The sequence below is a fragment of the Chlorocebus sabaeus genome, chromosome 11 (assembly GCF_047675955.1).
Source record: "Chlorocebus sabaeus isolate Y175 chromosome 11, mChlSab1.0.hap1, whole genome shotgun sequence".
Lineage (NCBI taxonomy): Eukaryota > Metazoa > Chordata > Mammalia > Primates > Cercopithecidae > Chlorocebus > Chlorocebus sabaeus.
This window is the reverse complement of record NC_132914.1, coordinates 23342037-23367563: the sequence shown is the minus strand read 5'-3', so window position 1 is coordinate 23367563 and position 25527 is coordinate 23342037. Positions and strand designations below refer to the sequence as shown.

The 25527-nt window shown below is 39.9% G+C and overlaps 1 protein-coding gene across 19 annotated transcripts in view; it reads left to right on the top strand.

The window, feature by feature from the left end:
• The first annotated feature begins 10542 nt into the window (after positions 1-10542).
• The window catches only part of C2CD5 (C2 calcium dependent domain containing 5), a 94970-nt gene continuing 79985 nt past the window's right edge, over positions 10543-25527 (top strand). For 9 of the 19 annotated variants that reach the window (XR_012094467.1, XR_012094468.1, XR_012094466.1 and 6 more), the window contains exons 1-3: positions 10544-10766; positions 10907-11025; positions 20057-20143. Coding sequence is in view for 16 of the 19 variants with exons in the window: in XM_037990264.2 (XP_037846192.1) it covers positions 10936-11025; positions 20057-20143 (177 nt within the window). In the remaining 3 variants the exon portion in view is untranslated. Of the gene's footprint in view, positions 10767-10906; positions 11026-20056; positions 20144-25527 lie in introns of all 19 variants that reach the window. The other 10 variants (XM_073020540.1, XM_073020538.1, XM_073020539.1 and 7 more) reach the window with 2 other exon arrangements.

The window sequence follows — 25527 nt, the reverse complement described above, 5'->3', positions numbered from 1 at the left end:
TAATCTCTTAATCCTGTTATTTTTGTAAGCTGAGGATGTATATCACCTCAGGACCACTGTGATAATTGTGTTAATTGTACAAACTGACTGTAAAACATGTATGTTTGAACAATATGAAATCAGTGCACCTTGAAAAAGAACAGAATAGGCCGGGCGCGGTGGCTCAAGCCTGTAATCCCAGCACTTTGGGAGGCCGAGACGGGTGGATCACGAGTTCAGGAGATCGAGACCATCCTGGCTAACACGATGAAACCCCGTCTCTACTAAAAAATACAAAAAACTAGCCGGGCGATGTGGCGGACGCCTGTAGTCCCAGCTACTCGGGAGGCTGAGGCAGGAGAATGGCGTGAACCCGGGAGGCGGAGCTTGCAGTGAGCTGAGATCCGGCCACTGCACTCCAGCCTGGGCGACAGAGCGAGACTCCGTCTCAAAAAAAAAAAAAAAAAAAAAAAAAAAGAAAAAGAACAGAATAACAGTGATTTTTAAGGAACAAGGGAAGATTTTTAGGGAATAAGGTCTGACTGCCTGGGGGGTTGGGCAAAAAGAGCCGTATTTTTCTTCTTGCAAAGAGCCTATAAATGGACATGCAAGTAGGGAAGATATCACTAAATTATTTTCCAAGCAAGGAATATTAATATTAATACCCTGGGAAAGGAATGCATTTCTGGGGGGAGGTGTATAAATGGCCGCTCTGGTAATGGCTGTCTTATGCGGTTGAGATAAGGACTGAGATATGCCCTGGTCTCCTGCAGTACCCTTAGGCTTACTAGGGTGGGGAAAAACTCTGCCTTGGTAAATTTGTGGTCAGACTGGTTCTCTGCTCTCAAACCCTGTTTTCTGTTATTTAAGACGTTTATCAAGGCAATACGTGCACCACTGAACATAGACCCTTATCAGTATTTCTGCTTTTGCCCTTTGCCTTGAGATCTTTGTTGTACCCTTATTAGTTCTGCTTTTGCCCTTTGTCCTGTTCCTTCAAAACATGTAATCTTTGTTAGAACCTTATTAGTTCTAACAAACTTAGTAGTTCTGCTCTTTGTCCTTTGAAGCATGTGATCTTTGTACCTACTCCTTGTTCTTACACCCCCTCCCCTTTTGAAATCCTTAATAAAAACTTGCTGGTTTTGAGGCTCAGGTGGGCATCACGGTCCTACCAATATGTGATGTCACCCCTGGCGGCCCAGCTGTCAAATTCCTCTCTTTGTACTATCTCTCTTTATTTCTCAACTGGCCAACACTTATGGAAAATAGAAAGAACCTACATTGAAATGTTGGGGGTGGGTTCCCCCAATAATGTCTGTAGTAGTAGTTGTTGTTAATATCATTATGAACTCTGGATTATTACAAATTTGACATGTTCCAATTCATTGCAGGTATTGATGATCTTGATGCTCAAATGCTCCATCTCTGGACACTGGGAGCCTCTTTTATTGGCTCCTGTGTTCCTTTGTTGTGACCCTATTAGTCTTGGATAGATTCCTTGCTTTCCAGTATAATGAACTCATCTTGCTCTAGTCTTCCAATTAGCCTTTTCTCTACAGACATGTCTTGGTTCTTTTATGTAGGAAATAGCATTTATTGTAGAGGCCACAATCTCCTCACTGGGTGAATTCATTTACTTCTCGGTAAATATTTCTAAGACATTTCCATGAATGCCATTAGAAAAAACTTAAATACATAAATAAAACATCATGCCTATAATCCCAGCATTTTGGGAAGCCAAGGCAGGAGGATTACTTGAGCCCAGGAGTTCCACACCAGCCTGGGCAACATGGTAAGATCCCATTTTTTTTTTTTAAAGTTAGCTGGGTGTGGTGGTGTGTGTCTGTTGTTCCAGCTACTTGGGAGGCTAAGCTGGGAGGATCACTTGAGCCCAGAAGGTTGAAATTGCAGTGAGCTGTGATTGTACCACTGCACTACTGTACTCCAGTCTGGGTGACAAGGCAAGACTGGCCACAAAAGGAGAAAAAAAAAAAAAGAAAAGAGAAAATATATTATAAATTCATACTGTTCATAATGTTATTTCTAACTGTGAATTAGGATGACTGTATTTATTTAATTTTTATATGGTATCTCTTTTTTTCTAACCCTGAAAATCTTGGTTCCTGATAAGATTGAAATAATTGTGTGAACACTCTTTCTCTCTATATATACATACATATATATATATATATATAATTACAGATATATAATACTGGTATTATTGCTAGCAGTATGATTTAAAAAAAAAAAGTTTAAGGTTTTTTTTGTAGTTACTTTTGTCCTTAGGCTATTTCCCAGTAAGGATGTATAGATAAATTCCTATATTGTAAAATAACTTAAAATAATTCTTTTCTGTATGGTTAATTTTCCATATCTCTACCTTGTTAAGTTTATTTCATTTTGTTTTCAATTAAAATTTTATTTTCCATTAAAATTTTATTTTCCATTAAAATTTTATTTTCATTTATTTTACTTTATAATGATGTATTAGTCTGTTCTCGCATTGCCATAAAGAACTATCTGCAACTGGGTAATTTATAAAGAAAAGAGGTTTAATTGGCTCGTGGTTATGCAGGCTGTACAGGAAGCATGGCTGGGGAGGTCTTAGGAAACTTTCAATCATGGCAGAAGGCAAAGAGAAAGGAGGCACGCCTCACATGATCAGAGAAGGAGGAAGAGAGCGAAGGCAGGGTGGTGCCACACACTTTTAAACAACCAGATCTCGTGAGAACTCATTCACTATCATGAGATCAGCATGGGGGAAAGCTGCCCCCATGATCCCATCACCTCTCACCAGACCCCTCCTCCAATACTGGGGATTACAATTCATCATGAGATCTGGGCAGGGACACAAATCCAAACCATATCAAATGATATAAATCACTTACATGCTTCCAAATATGTTTGATACATACGATCAAACAAGGTACATTTAGAAAAGTTTAGCTTCATCACTTTTTTACTCCCTCTGTCCTCTCTGCCCCCCATAGATAACCATTTTTGTTTATCTTTCATTTAAAAATAATACATACAAGTAGATTTCTCTATATTATTTGTCCACTCCTTTCTTAGATAAAAGATGCTTTTTTTCTCTAAACAAGCTTGTTTTTTAATGTTTACCTAGTAAACCCTGGCGATTACACCATAGTCGTATGTAGATATTTATTTTATGGCTGAATATTATTCAAATATGCAAAATCACAGTTTATTCAACCAATCTTTTTATGGTAGGCATGTGCATTGTTCCTAGTCTTTTTGCTATGTCAAAGAGTGCTGCCATTAATATCCCTGTGCACACAACTTTTTGTGTTTTTGCTGGTGTTTCTTTGGGATAGATTCCTGGAAGTAGAATTATTGGATCAGGCACAAATCCATACCTAATTGTGCTAGATATTGACAAATTCTCCTCTATAGGGGTTGTATCATTTGCATGCTGAGCTGAAACATATGAGGGTGTGTATTTCTCCACAGCCTTTTCAACAGAGTATGTTGTCAAATGTTTGGATTTGTACCTAATATGCAAAAAATATACAACGTTATAAGATCAATTTGCATCTCTTTTATTATGGCATGTCTTTACATGGTAAAGGACCATTTGACTTTCTTTTTCTGTGACTCACCTGTTTATATTTCTTGTCTATTTTTCAAAAGGATTTTTAGCTCTTTTAGAAGCTCTTCATATATCAGCCCTTTATATATTAATTCTTTTTCTGTGATATAAGTTCCAAATATTATGAATAACATTCAATTTTTCATTTTTTCATCTAGCTATCCAGTTATCCCAACGTCAATGATTAAGAAATGGAATATGGTGGTTTTTATGCAATTGAAATAAGACCAATATAGTTGGAATAGGGTAGTTGGAGAGTCATGTGAAATAAAGCTAATAAAGTAGATAGGGACCAGATCATAGTCTTACGGTCTACCCTGGAAATTCTGGTTTTTATCTTAATAGCAGTAGACAGCCACTGAAGAGTTTCAAGCTAGGCAGTATGTATCAGGGGATGTTTGAGCAAATCTCCTTTAGCTGGGGATTATAGGTTTATTTGCTCAAATATGAGGCAAGACACTGAGGGCCCGGTAACCAAGCCACAAGGGGCAGAAGTAATGACTAAAGTCCCAGGGTATGCATCTTTAGTATTAAAGATACTAAAGCCCCAATAGCTTTAGAATTAGAAGACCTGTATTGATTTTTCTCATTCTAACATGTTTCCCATAAGTATTGCTACTTAAAGCTAAAATTTCCACTTCACCTCATCTGAACTGCAGGAGCTGCTCTGCATGATGTGTGACCTGTAATGAGTGAAGCTACTCCCTCTGTGGGAAGCAACACAACCTGTAGCAAGTTTAGAATTCTCTTCTGCAGCTGTCTGGAACAAACTGGATAGGTGCCATATTGCGTGGGCTGTACAGGGACACTAGCCATGGATTCAGCTCACTTGCTCTTCCCATCAATTGCAGTAATTTGTAACTGCCCACTTGTCAGCACTCCTTTAAATAACGCTAGTGCATAGCGAGTTCAGCTGAAGGGCCACGGTATCCTAGTCTTTACAGATTTAGCAAATATATCTAGCTTTTCTTTTCAAGGTACATTGGGTATGTTATTAGATTGCTCCTCTAACAACAGGGAAAGACTGGAAGTTAACAAGTGGGTTGGGAAATTACATGTCAATTTAATTAATCTAATTAACGTTACAGTTAGTGCCTCTGTGAAGATAATGGCTTATAGGACTAAAAAAACTCTAATTATTAGTGCCATCTAATTGGCAAAGGGAAAGGGGTGTGCATAAGAGAAAATATGTAGTGTTGGATTAAAATTTTGGGGTTAAAAATTTTAAGAGTCAGGAGTACAACCTGGATCCCATGAACTGAGGTGAACTGGGACCTCCTTAAGTTTGTAGATAATGTTAAATTAAAATGGAACAATCTAGCACTAGGTGACAAGCTAACACAAGGTGGAAAAGCCATCGAGTTTAATTTTAATTTTATTTTTAGGTTTTTTTGAGACAGTCTCACTCTGTTTTCCAGGCTGGAGTGCAGTGGCGCAATCTCAGCTAACTGCAGCCTCCACCTCCTGAGCTCAAATGATTCTTGTGCCTCAACCTCCCGAGTAGCTGGGATTACAGGTGCCTACCACCATGTCTGGCTAATTTTTGTATTTTTAGTAGAGACGGGGTTTTGCCATGTTGGTCAAGATGGTCTTGAACCCCTGATCTCAAGTGATCCACCCGCCATGGCCTCCCAAAGTGCTGGGAGTACAGGAGTAATTGGTCAGGGTTGAGGAAGAGTCAAAGATAAGTGTCAGTTCAGACTAGAGTTTCCACAAAGTCCTTATGTAGACATAAATGGAAAACCTGCAGGCTTTGCAGTACCAGCATGAATAAGGGGAACTTGTTTTGGTGCTAACCCAATAAGGAAGTGTCTGCCTATTTATATCTCAGTACCATGACTCACTGAGTGCATTGACTCACTGAGTGCATTGATAGGCACTGATAAAAAGCAATGTGGGCCGGGTGTGGTGGCTCACGCCTGTAATCCCAGCACTTTGGGAGGCCAAGTTGGGTTGATCACCTGAGGTCAGGAGTTTGAGATTAGCCTGACCAACATGGTGAAACCCCGTCTCTACTAAAAATACAAAAATTAGCTGGGTGTGGTGGCAGGTGCCTGTAATCCCAGTTACTTGGGAGGCTGAGACAGGAGAATCACTTGAACCTGGGAGGCAGAGGTGGCAATGAGCAGAGATCGCGCCATTGCACTCCAGCCTGGGCAACAAGAGCAAAACTCCTAAAAAAGCAATGTCTTTCACTGTAATAATCTTCCAATTTAGAGAATATTTTACTTGATGTGGTCCTTATGCCCATGGTACATTAGGTATGCCCTCATGAAATATAAGGGAACTAACAAGATGATGAGTTTACCTAGATGCCTACTTATCTCATTTTTACTCCTTAACCAAAGCAAAAGTGGGCCACACGGTGGCTCACACATGCATTCCTAGCACTTTGGGAGGATGAGGCAGGCGGATCACTTGAGCCCAAGAGTTTGAGATCAGCCTAGGCAACATGGGGAGGCCTCATCTCTACCAAAATATAAAAATTAGCCAGATGTGGTGGTGTGCGCCTATAGTCTCAGCTACTCAGGAGGCTAAGGCTGGAGGATCCTCCTGGGAGGATTGAGGCTGGGAGCCTGGGAGATTGAGGCTGCGGTGAACTGTGATCTTGCCACTGCACTCTAGCCTTGGTAACAGAGTGGGACCCTGTGCCAAAGGAAAAAAAAATCAAAGCGAAAGTAACTGAACTGAGCCCAAGTTGTCATTTGTATAATTATACTTCTAATCCCAGCCCACCTTCAAACTTAAAATCAGTGAGTTTCTGGCTTGAGCAATTGACTATGTAGTTGGTGTTGCTGTTTAGTAGAAGACCCCCAGGTCTTTTGTTGTTGTCGTTGTCATTGTGGTTGTTGTGGTTATGGGAAAGGCAAAGAAAATCAGGTCAGTTTTGGACATCTTGACATTTGAGGTCACTTTGATACTACAAATGGAAATAGTAACTTGGCAGTTGCATATATGGGTCAAGATCCCAGAAGTGAGTTATAGACTAAAGATAACGATTTGAGAGTCCTTGGCTAAACAGATGGAAATTAAAATTATGAGCATGGATGAGATCACCTAGGGAGAGAGTACAGTTGGAAGAGAATAGAGACAAAAACTGAACCTGAGAAAAACACATATTTAATAGTTAAGGACAGTGAGTAGGCTGAGAAGACAGATGTATAAACCAGAATAGGTAAGAGAAGCTTGGTTTCTGAATACCAAAAGGAAGATTATTTTAAGGAGAGCGTGGTCAACAGCATCAAATGCTACTGAGAGTCATGTAAATAAAAAACTGAAGCCAGGCATGGTAGCACGTGCCTGTAGTCTCAGCAACCTGGGAGGCTGAGGCAGAAGGACTGCGTGAGCCCAAGGGTTTGAGACCAGTCTGGGCAACATAGCAAGACCCCATCTCAAAAACAAAAACTTAAAACTAAAAAGTGTCCATTGCATTTAGCAACCAGAGGTTATTGATGGCATTAGTGAAAGCTGCTTTTGTAGAATGGTGGTGGCTAAACCCAGATATTAATAGTTTTTGGAGTGCTTAGGAAGTGAGGAGAGGGCATTAAGTACTGACAACCCTTGAGAAATTTAACCTTGAAAGGATGGGAAAGATTAACAGGAACATTTTAGGAAGCCAGTAAATAAGAGCGATCCAAGTAGTAATAGCATGCATATTAACTGTTAATTTAATTCCACAATAATTTGTTGATCACGTGAAAGGCACAAGGCAAAGAACTGAGAATTGAGAGATGAGTAAGAAGCAATCCCTTCCCTCAGAGTGCTCGTGGTTTAGTGGGTTGGGGGGGGAGAGATGGATACATAATTATTGCATGGAAAGTATAATAATAAATGTATTAGATTTAGTAGTAGCATAGGTGAGAGTGAAGAGCATATTTATTAGGAAGGAGATCAGAGAAGACGTAGAAGTGACTTCTGTAAAAGGCAAAAGATTTATATGCTCTAAAAAGAAACAGGATTGACTTTTGAACTGAGTTATGAATTCATACGTGTTTGGTAGGATGACTATGAGAGACATACTCTAGGAAGAAGGAAAAGTATAGTTTTTTGGAAAACTACATGTAATCTTTAAAGAGGTGGGTTCTTGGAATGACATTGTCTAGATTTAAAACCTGCCTCTATCATTAGCAGCTTTGTGACCTTGGGTAATCACCACAGCTTTGAAAACCCACAATTTTCTCATTTATAAAATGAAGGCTGATAATTCCTACCTCAGGATTTTAGGGAGCCTTAAAGCTGTGAAACTGAATTCAGTAGCTAGCATGCAGCAAACCAATAATACATGTTAACTCTTGTTATTGTTAATTTAAAATTCAAAAAGAGTGGCAGGGTATGAAGCTAAAGAAGGTAATCAGGAGTCACATTATGGTAGATTTGTCAGGAAAGTTAGCACTGTTCCCAGCATTAATTAAAACAAACGAGAACAATTATTAGGAAACAGTTCAACTGAAGTCAGGCTTAAGTCTACTAAAAATAGTTTTCAGGAAGCATCTTAATTATAATCTCTTGTTGATGAAGCCTAAGGCAACAAGTATGTACAAGTACCTTAAAGTCTACTCATTAGGAGGCTGAGATTGCTAACCTCTAATTGTGCAATTTGCAAATTTTTTTTTACATTACATTTTGTAATGCAATGCATTATTTTCCATTAATATTGGTGCTAAACTTCATTTTTCTAGTATTTTTTTTCTTTATACATTTCATATTTTTAAAAATGAGTTGGTAATATGGTAATACTTCTATTTTATCACAAAAACCATTTCAACCCTACCACCAAAAACAACAAACAACACTGATCATGCCGGGCAAGATGGCTCATGCCTGTAATCCCAGCACTTTGTGAGGCCAAGGCAGGAGGATGGCTTAAGCCAGGATTGAGACCAGCCTGGGCCATACAGGGAGACTCCATCTCTACAAAAAATTAAAAAAACTAGCAGAGCTTGGTCGTGTGTGCATGTAGTCCCAGGAACTTGGTGGGCTGAGGGGAGGATGCTTGGCCCAGAAGATTGAGGCTGTAGTGAGCTATGATCCTGTGACTGCACTCCAGGCTGGGTGACAGAGACCTTGTCTCAAAATAAATAAATAACCTTGATCACACAGTGTAGTCAACCTTCAGAATTTTGGCAAGGGTATTTTAAGGGTAGAGTCAGACTCCAGAAAAAGCTGCAGGTGGACCTAAGGAAATTTGCATGGGACCTATGACCCCTATCTTTTGACATAGTTCGAATTGATAAAAGTTTCTCTAGTCCAAAAAGCAAGCGATTTTTTTAGATTTTTATTTTGAGGAAGTCGTTTTCTCTGTGGGAGTTCAACTTCTCACGTATGTGAACAATATTCCTGTCACAGAAGGAATTTTTGTTCATGAAAAGATAATTCGGGATCACTACTGTTTGGAGTATTTAATCTACTCTATTGAGTATTTTTGAAGTTAAAAAGATCATACAGATATCTTCACTTAGGAATGAAAGGTTATACTCTTTCAGCCGGCATGAGCTCTGATTTTGTTGATACTGGGTATACAGTTAATGCTGATTTTGATATTTGGTAAGTACTGGTTTATGTTATATCCCGTGTGTGCCTCAATTTCCCTAATGTAGTCTGACCCTGTAGATAACACCTTACTTTATGTATAGTTGAGTCAATGCTTCAAGATGTTTAATGCTCTCTGGGTTCATTTCTTGTGGTTGACTATACTTTCCATGGTAGGTCTTATCTTTAGGCTTGCGGATGCTTAAGAAAAACACTGTGACGATCGAAGAGTGCAGGGCAAACCTTTTTTTTTTATTAAAAAAGTTTTTTTTAAGAGACAGGGTTTCACTCTGTTGCCCAGGTTGGGGTGCAGTGGTGAGATGACAGCTCACTGCAGCCTCAAACTCCTGGGCTCAAGCAATTCTCCCAGATTCTCCCACCTCAGCTTCCTAGGTAGCTGAGACCACAGATGAGCCACCGGCCCAGCTAATTTTTGCATTTCTTTTAGAGAAGCTGTCTTACTATGTTGCTCCTTCTTCATGAGGCTGGTCTCGAACTCCTGGCCTCAGTCGATCCTCCTGCCTCAGCCTCCCACAGTGCTGGGATTACAAGTCTGAGCCACCACACCCACCAGCAGAAACTTTTTTTCAAGAGGCGACTTTGGATTTCAAGGTGACCTCCCCCACCCCGCCCACAGTAATATCTGTGACCCAGTAAACAATACAAGTGCCTATGACTGAATACAAAATTTCACCAAATAATATTTATTTCACTATTCGAGATGTGCCTGGTATCTCTCTTTCTTTTTTTTCTGGAGACAGAGGAGTGATCTCGGCTCACTGCAACCTCCGCCTCCCAGGTTCAAGCGATTTTCCTGCCTCAGCTTCCTGAGTAGCTGGAATTAGAGGCACTTGCCATGACCCCCAGATAATTTTTGCGTTTTTAGTAGAGATGGGGTTTCGCCATGTTGTCCAGGCTGGTCTGGAACTCTTGACCTCAGGTGATCCGCCCGCCTCGCATCCCAAAGTGCTGGGATTACAGACGTGAGCCACTGCGCCCCGCCATCTAACTCTATTTCATAGAAAACTGAAACCACCACACGCAACTGTACCCCTTCCAAGTAGAAACCAGTTAATTTGGTTTTACGAATCACTAAACGGGTCACTAAAGGCCGACTGAAAACGCTGTTCTAGCAGCCTTCGCTGCTACTCCATCTGTCACAGCCCATCCGAAAAGCGGCGTTAGCAGCTGGGAAGGCCGCGGCCGGAAGCTAAGTCACAGAGCCGCACTCGCGCTTCAGCCCGCAAGATGGAGCGTTTCCCTCCAGGGAAGCAGCGCCGCACCTATGCACAGCCTCGACTCGGTGGATGATGCAGGACTCGGCCCATTTCCCTGCCCTCCAGCTTTCTCAAAGTCAGCCCCGCCCCTTATCTTTCCTCGGCGAGTTTAGTTTCACCCCCGCCAAGTGGGCAGAGCGCCGAACGATCGATGCTTTCTTCGGGCCCTGAGAGCCGCCATTTTTGAGGGCGGGGGAAGAGAAACAAGCAGCGGCGGCAGAGGCTTAATGGGATGCTGACTGGGTTTTGCTTCTCGTCCCAGCCCTGTGGGGCCGGGGCAGAAGAACCCAGCAAAGCCCTTCCTCCGGCCGCCTCTCCGGAATGAGGTCTCAGCACCCGCGTGGGACACCACCCTTCCTCCTGCCTGAGTGAGTGGCAACCTGCGGCGCGACTGCCGGGCACCCGCGCGCGCCCCCGCGCGCCCCTTCGCTGTCAGTTACCCCGCGCGCCTCCGCCCCTCTCCTGCCGGCCTCGCGCTCGGCGCAGACTCGTTTGTTTGTTTCTGCAGGAGCCCAAGAAGAGGCCGAAACCGAGACCATGCCTGGGAAGCTGAAGGTGAAAATCGTGGCTGGGCGCCATTTGCCAGTGATGGACCGTGCAAGTGACCTGACTGATGCCTTCGTGGAGGTTGGTGCGGGGTCCTGCCCCTCAAAACACAGGGAGCGCCAAGCCCTGTGAAGGATCTACCCACCTCGCCCCCAGCCCCTCAGCCTATTCCCCCCTCGACTGCCCTCCCGTCGGCCGTGATTGTCCAGCTGTCCCACGAGGGATGACCGCCGAGACTTCAGTGCGTGCGATGGGTGCACGGCTTGCAGGCGTCCGCGGCACAGTCCGCTGCGCGGGGAGGCTCGTACTGTTCTGCATGCGGGGGTGACCCTGATGTCAGGACTCATTAACAGGCCACCTGCCACTCAGGAGATCCCAAGGCGTGGCCGCGCAGCCACCGACACACACACACACACACACACACACACACACACACACACGAATGCCGGGGTGACTCTGATGTCAGGACTCATTAACAGGCCACCTGCCACTTAGGAGATCTCAAAGTGTGACCCCCACAGCCACTGAAACACACACACACACACACACACACACACCCACCCACCCTTGGAAGGGATGGCCAGAGTGGTGGACATCATGTTTAAGAAGGTGCATGAATCCCTTTATGGACACTTGGAGTCCCACAGTGCGTCCCACATGCCTAACATTTTGTGAATCTGCCATGCACGTTCTAAAACACAACTGTAACACTTCCTGCTCTTGCATAGACTGGTAGGTCTGATGAGGTGTTTCAGAGTAATTTAGCGCCTTGAGGTAGGAAGTCAATTAATTGCCATGGACTTAAATTGCAAAATTGCTTTTTAAGTCTAATGATTAGTTTAAAAGTCATGCAAATTAGTAAAGGCCTAGGGCCCGGAAGGTAATAACCCAGAGTCTGAAAGAAGCCAAGTAAAGATTGTAATAAAAATTGGCGTGATGAGCCAGAGCGTTAGAGCAGTAATCATTTGGGCTATTAGTGCTTAGAGTTGATGGATAGATATATCATAATATATAGCCCGATTTCATCTCAATATTCCTGATGTTTCCTAAGTGTTCTCTAACCTAAAAATTGCAGTTCACTGCCCCTCCCCATTGTCATGGTGATTCTTAATCACTTCATTGGAGAAAGTTTTTGAGTGCTGTTGTGCCAAATGTTAGGTAATAGGAATCCACAAATAACTGAAGCATAGTGTTTGCTTTCCGGTAGTTCAGACATCGACCCACACAGCCTATTTAATAATTAATAGGTAACGTGTTGAATTTAATAATTGCCTGATCTGTGCTAAGTACTATTAAATTCTTAGTTTTCACAACAGTCCTACTATAGGAGTATTGTTATTGTCCCATGTTACGGTTGAGGTAACTGAGGCCCGGGAAGGGTAAATAATTTGCTTAAGGTTACATAGCTTGCAAACCTCCATAGCCTGACAGTTTGTTCTCTTAACCGCTCTGCTAATACAGCCTCACCAGACAAAGTGATGAGTATTGTATTAGAATATGGAAACAATTGTCTCTGAAGGTTGAGAAAGGCTTGCTGTGAAAGTGACATTTGAAATGGGCCTTGAAGGACACCCAGGATTTTACCGGGCAAAGGGAACATCAAAGGCAGTCATAGGATGGGATATATAGTATGTTCAGGAAACTGCCTTAGTTTGGTATGTGTCTGGAGGAAAGGGTATGAGATATGTGGGTAGTGGAGCTTGTTAAGGATGAGGCTGGAAAGCCCTATTTTCTATAAAATCTCCTTTTCTGTAATATTTATAAGGAGGGACAAGGAAACTTTTTTTTTTCTTTCTTTCTTTTTTAAAGAGACAAGTTTTATTCTGTTGCCCAGGCTGGAATGCAGCTTACTGCAGCCTCCAACTCCTGGCCTCAAGCCATCCATCCTCCTGCCTCTCCCGCTTCAGCCTCCCAAAGTGCTGGGATTATGGACCTGAGCCACCACACCTGGCCAGGGGAGTTTTTAAAGCAGAAATAAAATAAGATCGTGTTTGTATTAGTTTGTTTCTTTATAGGATGGCCTGAATGGGGATGCTATTGATGGACTAGACAGATGGGAAGTCAGGCAGGGAGATCAATTAAGAAGGTGGTAAAATTATCCAAGTAATATATGGGAATGTGCATAGGAATGGATTTGAACAGAAAGATTTGTGGGACATTTCTTAGGTTAAAATTGTCAGGCCTTGATAGGTGGATTTTGCTGGTGATGAAGGGGCTGATTCACAGGTTACTTACTACTTCCTTCTTTGAACAAATTGAGTGTCGGCTGTTTGCCAGGCTCTGGGCTAGTCACTGGTCTAGCCAATGGATAAACATGGTGAGTAAGACAGACTTGGTTCCTGCTCTTAATGCAGCTTATATTTTAGTAGGAGAGACAGATAAATTTAAAGGTAAATAAGGTAAATAAATTTTAAATTTATTTAAAATTATTTAAATAAAAAGGTAAATAAATTATTTAAAAGGTAAATAAATTATTAAATGTATAGTTACAAATTGGGATGGGTGCCATGAAAGAGAACAATAGAAAGAGAACAACAGGGAACACCTACCTTAGGTTGAGTTATCAGAGGAGGCCCCTGAGAAAAGTGTTTGTCAAACCCAGAATCTAGTGGATGAGAAGGAGCCTGCTGCTGAGGGAGCATATTTGTGTGTGTAGGGGAGTGGGTGGACAGAAGGTAACCCAGATATCTCATGTAGAGATTTGGTGTGTTTCAGGAAGTGAAGGAAGATGCCTGTGGCTGGCACATAGTCAGTGAAGGGAAGAGTAGTATAAGATAAAGTTGGAGAGTTAATCAAAGAGCCAGTCTTGCAAGGACTAAGGCCATGATTAACAGTTTGAATTTTACCCTAAATTCATTGAAAAGCCCTTGTTAAGATGAGCACTGTTGTTATATGGAGAATGAATTGAAGGGGAAAGAGTAGAAATCAGGCAGTTAGGAGATTCTGTAATAGTTCAAGTAACAGGTGATATGGGCCAAGGTGATGGGTTTGGTAATGCAGACAAGTGGATGAATTCCAGGTGTATTTTGAAGATAGATTAAAAGATGACTCCTAGCTTTCTGAAGTATTGGGTTTTCTGAAACTCCATGGAGATGGTAAAGATTGAGGTGGATCATTTTCCATTTCAGCATGTTAGGTTTGTGATGTCTGTAGGGCCTTTAATTGGAGATGTTAAGGAAGTGATTTATGACTGTGGCATTCAAAAAAAAAAAGGTCTGAGTAAAAATGAGGACACGAGCCAGTGTTTCTCAAGTCCTGTGAGACCCAGGACTCCCTTTAAATAGCCGGTATTTTACCCTTTCTATCCTGGCATGATATTTTTTAGTTAATATATCCTGTGTATTCTTACAATTAAAAACAAACCAGTATCATGGTCTAACTATGACAGAGAAATAGAAGTTGTTGTTGTTGTTATCATTATTATTTTTTTGAGACAGTCTTGCTCTTTCACCCAGGCTGGAGTGCAGTGGTGTGATCTTGGCTCACTGCAACCTCCGTCTCCTGGGTTCAAGTGATTCTCCTGTCTCAGCCTCCAGAGTAGCTGGGATTACAGGCGCTCGCCCCCACACCCTGCTAATTTTTGTATTTTTTAGTAGAGACGAGGTTTTGCCATGTTGGCCAGGCTGGTCTCAAACTCCTGACCTCAGATGATCCACCTGTCTGGGTCTCCCAAAGTGCTGGGATTACAAGTGTGAGCCACCGTGCCGGCCTGTTGTTATTATGTTAATGTGGAAGTACTTTTTCATGACCATAATAGAAAACATGAGGTAATCAGATGAATCAATGAATATTTATTCAGCCTTTGTATGTATTAGACACTACTGGATGCTGGGGCTATGGCAGTAAATTTAAAAGAACCTCAGTCATGGAACTTACATTTTAGTGGGAGAAGAGAGTTCATAAATAAGATAATTAAGTAAAAGATATAGTATACTGGATCAATGAATATTTATTTGACCTTTTTATGTATTAGACACTGTACTGGATACTGGGGCTATAGCAATAAATTATAAAAACTTGAGTCATGGAACTTACATTTTAGTGGGAGGAGAGAGTTCACAAATAAGGTAAGTAAATAAAAGATATAGTATGCTGGATGTTGAGAAATGCCCCATATGGAGAAAATAAAGCTGGGACACGGAATAGGCAGTGCAGCGCCTATGTGAAAATCACGTGAATATAACTGCTTCTCAAACAGAGCGAGACAGTTGTGTAGTTTTGGCATCTCAGATCTTCATTGCCATTGGTTATCTGATTTTTCAAAATAGTCAACTCATGGGAAAAAGCAGAGTTGCCTCTTGATTTACATGATGGTTGTAGTTCTTGACAATTATGTACACTGAAACCGGATTGTAATACTTTTATCTCTAAAACTGAGGTTCTAGGTAGGTTTCTTTTTTTTCTCTTTTTTTCTCTTTTTTTTTTTTTTTGAGACAGAGCTTTGCTCTTGTTGCCCAGGTCGGAATGCAATGGCGCTGTCTCAGCTCACTGTAACCTCCGCCTCCCAGGTTTAAGCGATCTTCCTGCCTCAGCCTCCTGAGTAGCTAGGACTACCGGTACACCACCACACCTGGCTAATTTTTTGTATTTTTGTAGAGGCAGGGTTTCACCATGTTGGACAGACTGGTCTTGAACACCTGACCTCAGGTGATCTACCCGTCTTGGCCTCCCAAAGTGCGGGGATTACAGGCATGGGCCACCGCACCCGGCCTTCTAGGTAGGTTTCTTACCCATGTGATTGTCTAGTGGGACATTTGAAAATCATGACATGGTAAAAGTCTTCATTGTTGGGAACTCACTTGCATTGAAAAATGCCTAGCATTTCTGGCCCTTCTTCACTTAATGCAATTACTATTTTCTACAAAAACACTGCTAGAAATTTCTAAAGCTTCTTTAGGAGTTGGTTCTGTCTTTTTTGCAAACCTGTGACTTAGGGGAAGGGAGAGAAACAGGATGAATCCTTGAAAAAACTTGTTATTAAGAGGTTTATTAGAGGAGGAGGACTAGGGGAAGGAAACTGAGATTATGAGCCAGTGGGTGGGAGAAAAATGGGGAACATAATGTCTTAGAAGGCAAAAGAGGAAGTTTCTTTAAAGAGGAAGCTCAACTGTCAGATGTTACTGGGGTCAAGTAAGAAGACAGAAAAATTATTGGATTGGACAACATGGGGGTGTGACAAGAGGCATGATGAGGGTGGAATCCCATCCTGTAGTGATTTAAAGAGAATTAAAGTACATGGGAAGTGAGGAAGTAGAAAGAGCATGAATAGGCAACTGTTTCAAGGTGTATGGCTATGAAGGGGGGAGGAAAAATAGTGTGGTATTTAAGAAATAGTTTTAGTACTTAAAAAGTAAATGAAAAGATACAGAAACTATTTGTGTGATAATAGGAATAATCCCGTAGAAAGGGGAAAAATTAATGCAGGAAAAGGGGGATAATGAAGGATTACAATATGATAAAGGGAAAAATGCTTGATATAGACTAAGTTCATAGAAGAGGGAGATAATGAAGCGTGGGCTAGTCATGAGAAACCTTTATCCTGGGCCTAGAGGATGGTAAAATTTCCAAAGGCAGAGAGAAAAAGGAAGAAAAAATTTTCAGGTGACTAGCATAAACTTGATAAAAGCAAAAGAAGAAATAGGGTATGTATCGATGTAATTGAATGTATTTCAATTGAATGAATTTCATTCGTATGTAATCGGAAGGAGGATTCTTGTTGAACAGAAGTGGGAAATAAATCTGGCTAGGAAAGGGGGATACAGATTACTGAATAGTCCAAAAATTAGGAGGAGAAGTCTATACAGTTGAAGCTCTCTTAACAACTTCCATTAACTGACTCATTGCAATCCTCAGTGCTCTGCATTCCTTCCATAAAGCGTATTCGTAAATACTCCTCTGGGTAAGACTACTCTAGTGTGCCTGGAGTTTCCCATCAGTTGGCTGATATACTTTACCAAGAGGCAGTTGTGTTTATTCCCAAATCTGCTTATGTCAACTGTATTTGTTACTATATTTTATTTAAAGCTTATATAAATCAGTGAATGTAAAGACATGGAAATGGTCACTAAAAATTGCTCTTGAATTAAGTGGAGAAAAGATTGTAAAAAATAGAGGATTAGTGAATGTAAAGACATGAAAATGGTCACTAAAAATTACTCTTGAATTAGGTGGAGAAAAGATTGTAAAAAATAGAGTATTCTTTGTTCATGCTTTTTAAAGCATCCCAAACTGGAAATCAGAGATGAATGTGGCTTATGCAAAAAAGATGACTGAACAGTTGACTTTTATGCAAAGAAGTCTTAGCCTTAAATTAAAAGACAGGAATGAATGTTTGTTTATATGCTTTATCTTAAAATGTTTACAGTTTGTATTATTTTTAGTGATCCTCTAATTTAACCAAGTTATTTGATTAACTGATCAAGTATTGGTCCTGGTTGCATTGATTGAGAGAATTTCCACTATATATGATGTCAGGAGTGTAGGGACCCAGCGAAGACCAAGTAATACTTAAAGATGATTAGTCTTGCAGGAATCTCTAGAGTAAGATGGGGTTCTGAATAAGGGAAGTATTAATGGAAATATATCTCAATATTAATGTGTGTTACCAATTGTTTGGCTAAACTGCATTGTCATCTTGTGTTTTTCCAGGAACCTTTGAGGGAACAGGGAGAGGAAAATAAATATTTAATGAATATTTCCTACGTACATACATTTTGCTAGGTCTCTACATGCGTTGTATCACGTAATGCTCACTTAATCCCACTTTTCAGAGGAAGAAGCCAATTTAAATAACAGATTACTAACTTTCTCAAGGTAATTTAGCTAATGAGTAGGTAAAGAGAATGCTTTACTTTACTGGGGAAGATCTCCATTAACATCCCTGATGTTCTTTAACAAAGTTATAAGGCATTCATTTAATTGCTGAGTAATAAAATGTCCTTTTAATTAAATAAGACTAAGTGAACTGAGATTCTCCTGTGCTAGAATGGAAATCATCCAATGTTGGCAAAATACACACTCCAGCCTTTTTCTTTTTGTTTCTTGTCCTTTATTTACTTGTTTGAGAGACTGGGTCTTGCTCTGTCACTCAGGCCTGAATGCAGCCGCCTTGAACTCCTGACTTCAAGCAGTCCTCTTGCCTTAGCTTCCTGAGTAGCTGGGACTGCAGGCACGCACCACCCTGCCTGGCTGATGCCTTTTCCTTTTTTCTAAAGTCTTTTTTGTTTGTTTAATGCAGTTTGTGGACTATCACATCTTTATTTAGAATGAACAGTTGCACAACAACAAAAAGGCACAGTATAGCAAAACTGTTATAGTGGGACAAAACTGTAGAGTGCTTTAAATTTGTCACTTAAAAAATCATGTGCTACTTTTGGCAGTTGAGCCAAAACCGTTAAGTATATTTGGCTTTTGAATGATTTTGAATATTTTTATAAATCCTAACAGTATTTTACTTCATATAAAGCAACTTTAGATAAATTAGACAGTAAGTATTTCCATCATGCCTTGAATATTGAAATGGAATGAAAATTAAATTAGTAATTAAGCAAGAACCTCTATTCTCCCTAAGTTTTTCCTTATTAAGTTTCATTTCTTTATTGTTGTGATTTTAAAAATTATGCAAGTAATACTTGAATGCTCCCCATTAAAAAAGATTCAAACACTCAAATATAACTTGAAAACCCCTTACTTTCTTCTTACAACACTGTACTCTATTCCCTACACCCAATCAGTCCCTTCTACAGAGATAATTGCTGTCAGTTCTTTGGTTTATGTTAATCTTTTCTTCATCCCCTTAAAAAAATACTTGTATATCTATATTGCATTTTTAGAAACAAATATAATCCTACTTTATATATTCTGCTACTTATTTTTTCAGTTATTGTGTAATTAATATCTTCTCATGACAGTGTGTATAATCGACTCCATTCTTTATCGGGGCACATGATTTATTCAGTCACTTTCCTGCTGAATGACTATATTTTTGGTGGGGGGGGGGGGGCTTAGGTGAAAGTACTTCTGTAGGTTAAAATTCCTGGAAGCAAATCTAGGATTGTGCAATTTGAATGAACATGAAGTTATTGCCATTTGAATTTTAATTTTTGATGTTTTTGAATTTTAAAATAATGCATTTAAAATAGGTAGTATCATGCATGGTTCAAAATTCAAAAGGTACAAAATGAGTCAGCTTCTCTCTCCCAGCCTTTCCTCTGCTCTTTCTAGTGACCACTGTTACTGTTTCTTGTATATACTTCTAGAAATAATGTGCACATATATAGACATATACTTATATAAATTCTGTCCTTTTTTTTTTTTTTGCTGAAGAATGCCATATATCTGCAGTAGAAAGGTGTATCTTGGAAGTTGTTCCTTATCAGTGCATGGAGAACTGCTTTATTCTATTTAGTGCTACATTGTGTTGCTTTACCGTAAATTTAGTTAGTTCCGTATTGATAGATATTTAGCTTGTTTCCAAGCTTTTGCTACAGTAATGCAGCTGATATATGCCATTGTATATCTCTGTGGGATAAATTCTAAGAAATAGAATTGCTAGCTTAAAAGGGATTTAAGGCATTTAAAATTTTGGTATATGTTGTCAAGTTGTTCTCTGTAGAGATTTTTCTACACTCCTACCAGCAAAGTATGACAGTACCTCACGAATTCTGTGTTCAAACCTTTTGATCTTTGCCAGCCTGATAAGTAAAAATATTTTAGTTTGTATTTCTCTTAGTGTGAATGAGGTTGATCATCTTTTGATGTGGTTAAAGACAGCTGTATTTCCATTTCTGTGACTTGTCTGATCATATCCTTTGCCTATTTTTTCTATTGGGTTGTTGATCTTTTATTGCTCTGTACGTGCTCTTTAGAAATGGGGGAAGTTAGTTCTTTGTGATGTGTGGAGCTGGTCAAGCAGAACAGTGTGTAATCCCTTGTTGTAGGTATAGTCTACAAGCTTACCTGGATCCATCTGTACTTTCTTCCCTTTGTCTCAGAGGATAATAGTCTTTTGTCCCCTTTATGGTTAATCCTTCTATTGGTTGGCTGACATTAACATTTACTTTTATTCACATTTTTGATATTTATATGTGAATAATTTCTTATTCATTTTTAGGTAAAATTTGGTAATACTACCTTTAAAACAGATGTGTACCTTAAGTCACTCAACCCTCAGTGGAACTCGGAATGGTTTAAATTTGAGGTAAGTTTTTAAATGTCAACATTTTTTAGTATATTTTTTTGAGGTGAATCTTTTCCCTCAGGAATAATAAGAACCTTTTATTTCAGGCATAGTAGTATTTCTACATCATAAAAATATTTTCTTTTCTGCTTACCTAGGAATATTGAGTATAAAAATGTTATATTACATTTAAGAAAATATAGTATATGATAACACATGAACAAAAGAAGTCCTCAAGTGTATTATATTATTATTATTATTGTAGTTTTCTCTAAATTTTAGCATATACCAAAAATTACTTAAGAATAATATATGGATTAAAATAAATTTTTAAAAATTGTAGTACTATATATTGTGAATATTGCCATTTAAATCATTTGTAAGTGTACAGTTTGGTAACATTAATTACATTCACAGTGTTTTGCTACCATCACCACTATTTCCAGAACTTTTTCTTTACCCTAAATGGAAATTGTGTACCCACTAACCAATAACTTCCCATTCCCTCCTCTCCCTAGACTCTGGTAACCTCTAATCTACTTTCTGTTTCTTTGAATTTGCTTATGCTTACTTGTCCTGTTGTATCTGCTTTCTTTTACTCAGCATAATGTTTTCAGGGTTCATCCACACTGTAACATGTATCAGAATTTTATTCCTTCTTATGGCTGAATAATATCCCATCGTATATGTATGCCACATTTTATTTTCTAATTGAGTTATTTTTGTTGTTGAGTTGTAAAAGTTCTTTATATATTCTGAATATTAACTTATTATCAGATATATAATTTGCAAATATTTTCACTCATTCAGTAGGTTGTCTTTTTACTTTCTTGATAATTTTCTTTGATGCACAGAAGTTTTTAATTTTGATGAAGTCCAATATATTTATTTTTGTTTTGGTGTGAAATGAAAGAATCCATTGTCAACTCTAAGGTCATGAAGATTACCCCTATGGTTTTTGTAAGAGTTTTATGGTTTTAGTTTTTATGTATAGGTCATGGATTCATTTGGAGTTACTTTTTATAATGGTGTGAGGTAAGAGGCCAGCTTCATTCCTTTTTTTTTAAAGACAGAGTCTTACTCTGTTGCCCAGGCTGGAGTGTAGTGGCGTGATCTTGGCTCACTGCAACCTCCGCCTGCTAGGTTCGGGTGATTCTCCTGCCTCAGCCTCCCTAGTAGCTGGAATTACAGGCATGTGCCATCATGCCTGGCTAATTTTTTTGTAATTTTAGTAGTGATGGCGTTTCACCCTTTTGGCCCGGCTGGTCTCGAACTCCTGACCTCAAGTGATCTGCCTGCCTTAGCCTCCCAAAGTACTAGGATTACTGGTGTTAGCCACTACGTCTGGCCCCAACTTCATTCATGTATGTCGAAATTCATACATGTAGAAATTCAGTTGTTTGGGCACATTTGTTGAAGAGACTGTTCTTTCCCCATTGATTGGTAGTCCACACAGAGACAGGAGGTGGTTATGTTCAAATGGCTCATGGCCTGGTGATCTGAGGGGATTTCTCCAAAAGGGGAGCCTCCCATCTCCTCACCCAGGTCTCTTTTCATTCCTCCCATCTTCCCACTTGTGCTTCCTTCCTTGAGACACTTGAATGTAGAGGTGCCTATCACTCATGTTCTCCTCTTGTGCTCTTCTTAGGAAGTCCATTGTGTTACTGTTAGAATGTCTGTTTTATGTTGCACCCAGCCACCTCCCTGCAGTTTCTGCCCTCTTTCTCTCTATATCTGTTTATTTTTTCATGCATTGATTTGGTCTGTCAGCATGCCCCAATCCTCCAAGAGATTATAGGGACTTTACTAGGCTTTGGGATCAACAAGGTGACATACAAAAGGAGATACAATTCTCACTTACAGACTGCTTATTATAGCCCAGGCACTGGTGAAGTGCTTTACATGTGTTAACCTCATTCAGTTCTCACAATGCCTCGAAGGCACCTTTATTTATTTATTTATTTTTGAGATGGAGTCTCACCCTGTCACCCAGGCTGGAGTGCAGTGGTGTGATCTCGGCTCACTGCAAGCTCTGCCTTCCGGATTCACGCCATTCTCCTGCCTCAGCCTCCCGAGTAGCTGGGACTACAGGCACCCGCCACCACGCCCGGCTGTTTTTGTGTTTTTTAGTAGAGAAAGCGTTTCGCTGTGCTAGCCAGGATGGTCTCGATCTCCTGACCTCGTGATCCACCTGCCTCGCCCCCCAAAGCGCTGGGTTTACAGGTGTGAGCCACCACGCCCAGCTGGCACCTTTTATTTTAAGATGACTCGGAAGTCCAACCCAGAGCTAGCTAAGTGGTAGAGTAAGGATTCAAACCGAAGTCAGCTTGACTCCAAAGCTATTACCAGATCACCACACCTCCATCTTACATTCTCCCTTTCTACCCACTCCCCTTCCCAAATTAAACATCCTTGTCAGTTATTGTTCCCTGTGCCAGCAGTGTTTTCCCTGCTTTTTTTATTCTTCTTCACTACTATATCCTCAACCCCCAGAAGAACATGTAATAGGCTCTCAGTAAATATTTGCTACACATATTGCCCATTTCTCTGATAACCACTTCCTTCACCTCTCAGCTGCAAGAGAATTTTTCTTCTTTGGAATTTTCTTTGGACTACTTAAGAACCTTGTGAGGACCAGTTTGGTTTTTCCTCCCCTGCTATTTCATGCCAGCCCTTATATTGGGCAGCACTGTGGCTGCTGTGCCTTTTCTGAGGCCTCTTTCATAACCATTATGGAGCCTGGGTAAAGTTTAGCTCTTGCAGGGTAAGGTGTCATTCTTCAGTGAAAGAGAACAAGGGAAGAAAAGTATTGGGTTGCTTGAAAGACGCTTTGATCATGCTGGGGAACCTGCCAAACTCATACCTGAAGATGGAAGAAATAACACTAGGATGTTTAGGCACTGCTTTGCTTATGGTTTATATTAGGACCGTGATCTTTCTTTTAGTGTTGGAAGGCACATTCAGTAGTGGTTGGGATACTGCGTAGCAGCCCTCTATTGGAAAAGCTTAAAGGTCTGGATTAAGAGAAAACACATTCTATTTCTGGTGCCTGCTAATTTGCAGATGACCTCAGACAGCCTTACCATTTGGAGCCTCTGTTTTTTTCAAATGTGAATCCTTTCCAGAGTAGTATAGAGGTGGCTATGAAGCATGTTGTATGTTAATATGAGTTGCACTAGTCAAAAAAAAGAGACTTTTGTGTATGTGTATGTGTGTGTGTGTGTATATATATATTTTTGTTTTTGTTTTCATTTTTGAGATAGAATTTCCCTCTTGTTGCCCAGGCTGGAGGGCAGTGGTGCGATCTTGGCTCACTGCAACCTCTGCCTCCCGGGTTCAAGCGATTCTCCTTCCTCAGCCTCTCGAGTAGCTGGAATTAACACTCATGCGCCACCACATCCTGCTAATTTTGTATTTTTAGTAGAGACGGGATTTCTCCATGTTGGTCAGGCTGTTCTCAAACTCACGACCTCAGGTGATCCACGCGCCTCGACCTCCCAAAGTGCTGGGATTACGGGAGTGAGCCACTGTGCGCAGCCCAGGAATAATATTTTTAAATCACTCAGCATTTTGGATAGGCATTCGGTGTTTGGCAGAAAGTGAGTTTAAATATTAGCATTTTGGGGTATATCTTCTGTTCTTTCGTTAATGTATAGTTTAGTTAGTCTGAGTGGCGTAGGTGTGCTAAAAAAAATAGAACTGCAGTTTGAAAAGATTTTGTTACCAAATTTAATCTCAGTCTGTATAAGAAAGGTGTACCTCATCTGTAGACTCAGAGCATTTATGGGCAGTGACAGCTTTTATTTATTATCTCTGTGGAATATAACTGTGTTTCTCAAAATTACTACCTCATCAGAGTAGCTTGGCTGTGTCTCAGTCTTCTACCAAAAGGACTCAGTTATAGAAACTGTTACTCTTAACCTCCCAGTAGCTTTCACCAAAAGGTTTTCAAGCAGATGGATCTCTCTAAGGAAGATAATTCCTGGTTTCTGTAAACTCCTCTTTTAAACTGGACTTCCATGTTATCTGCTAGAACATTGAACTGGAGGTCAGTAAATTTTTTAGGAATTTACCTTTGAGGCGAGTTAAAAAAAATCGGTTGGACATAGATGTGAAGATTTATTTCTGGACTCTCAGTTCCATTCCATTGGTCTATAAGTCTGTCTTTATACTATTACCATACTGTTTTGATTACTATAGCTTTGTAGTGAGTTTTGAAATCCGGAAGTGAGAGTCCTACAAGTTTATATTTTTAGTTGATATTTTCATCATGAAATATTTTGATTCTCTTCTCATTTTCTTTTATGTTATGTACAGATTTTTCTTTTAGCTGTTTCTAAAATGCCACTATGTATTTTGAAAGACCCGTTGCACATGTATTCAGTCTATTGTGACATTTTAAACTACATTATTAAAGGTGTGGAATATATGAGTCAAAAAATAATTAGAGTACCTTCCTTGTATGATTTCAGATGGAATTAGAATTACAGAGTCTATCTTCATTACCCAAGCAAAACACTGGAATGTTTATATAGTTTATTTTGATGGCCTTTCCCCCAACTATAACCTAGAAATTGTTAAAAACAAATAGTTTTAATTACATTGTTATTGAAATGGTGGGAGGAGGCAAGCTTCATATGTCGGAGTAATTTTCATGATACTAGGAAATATTTAAAAAGTGATATTTCATTTTAATGATGATGGTAATAAACTGATTTTTTTTAAAGCTAATGAGTACTCAAGCAGCTTACTTAACAATATGAAAAATAATATATTTATTTTCTGAAATAAGGGATTTACCAGGCAGTTCCCTTAAAATTTAGTAAGTTAGTGGCTGGGTGCAGTAGCTCACGCCTTATCTCGGCACTTTGGGAAGCCTAGGCAGGTGGATCACCTGAGATCCAGAGTTCAAGTCCAACCTGGGCAACATGGTGAAACCCCGTCTCTACTAAAATACAAAAATTAGCCAGGTGTGGTGGTGCGCATCTGTAATCCCAGCTATGTGGGAGGCCGAGGCCTGAGAATCGGTTGAACCTGGGAGGCAGAGGTTGCAGTGAGGCAAGATCACACCATTGCACTCCAGCCTGGGTGACAGAGTGAGACTCTGTCTTAAAAAACAAAAAAAGACATTTAGTAAGTTATTGTTTTGACTAGTCTTCCTGAATAATGTATATACTGTGAAAAATGTATTTAAAACTTTGTGTTTACAGTTAACATTGATTATGTAGTACTTTTTAAACCCTTTTTAAAACCCTGTTTATCAGTTGTTAATTGCATTCAGTTTTATATATATATACTCAGTTGTATAGATATATATGCACACAGTTGTGTATATATACAGTTTATATATATACACAGTTGTATATGTATATATGTATAGTGTAGATATACAGTTGTGTATATAC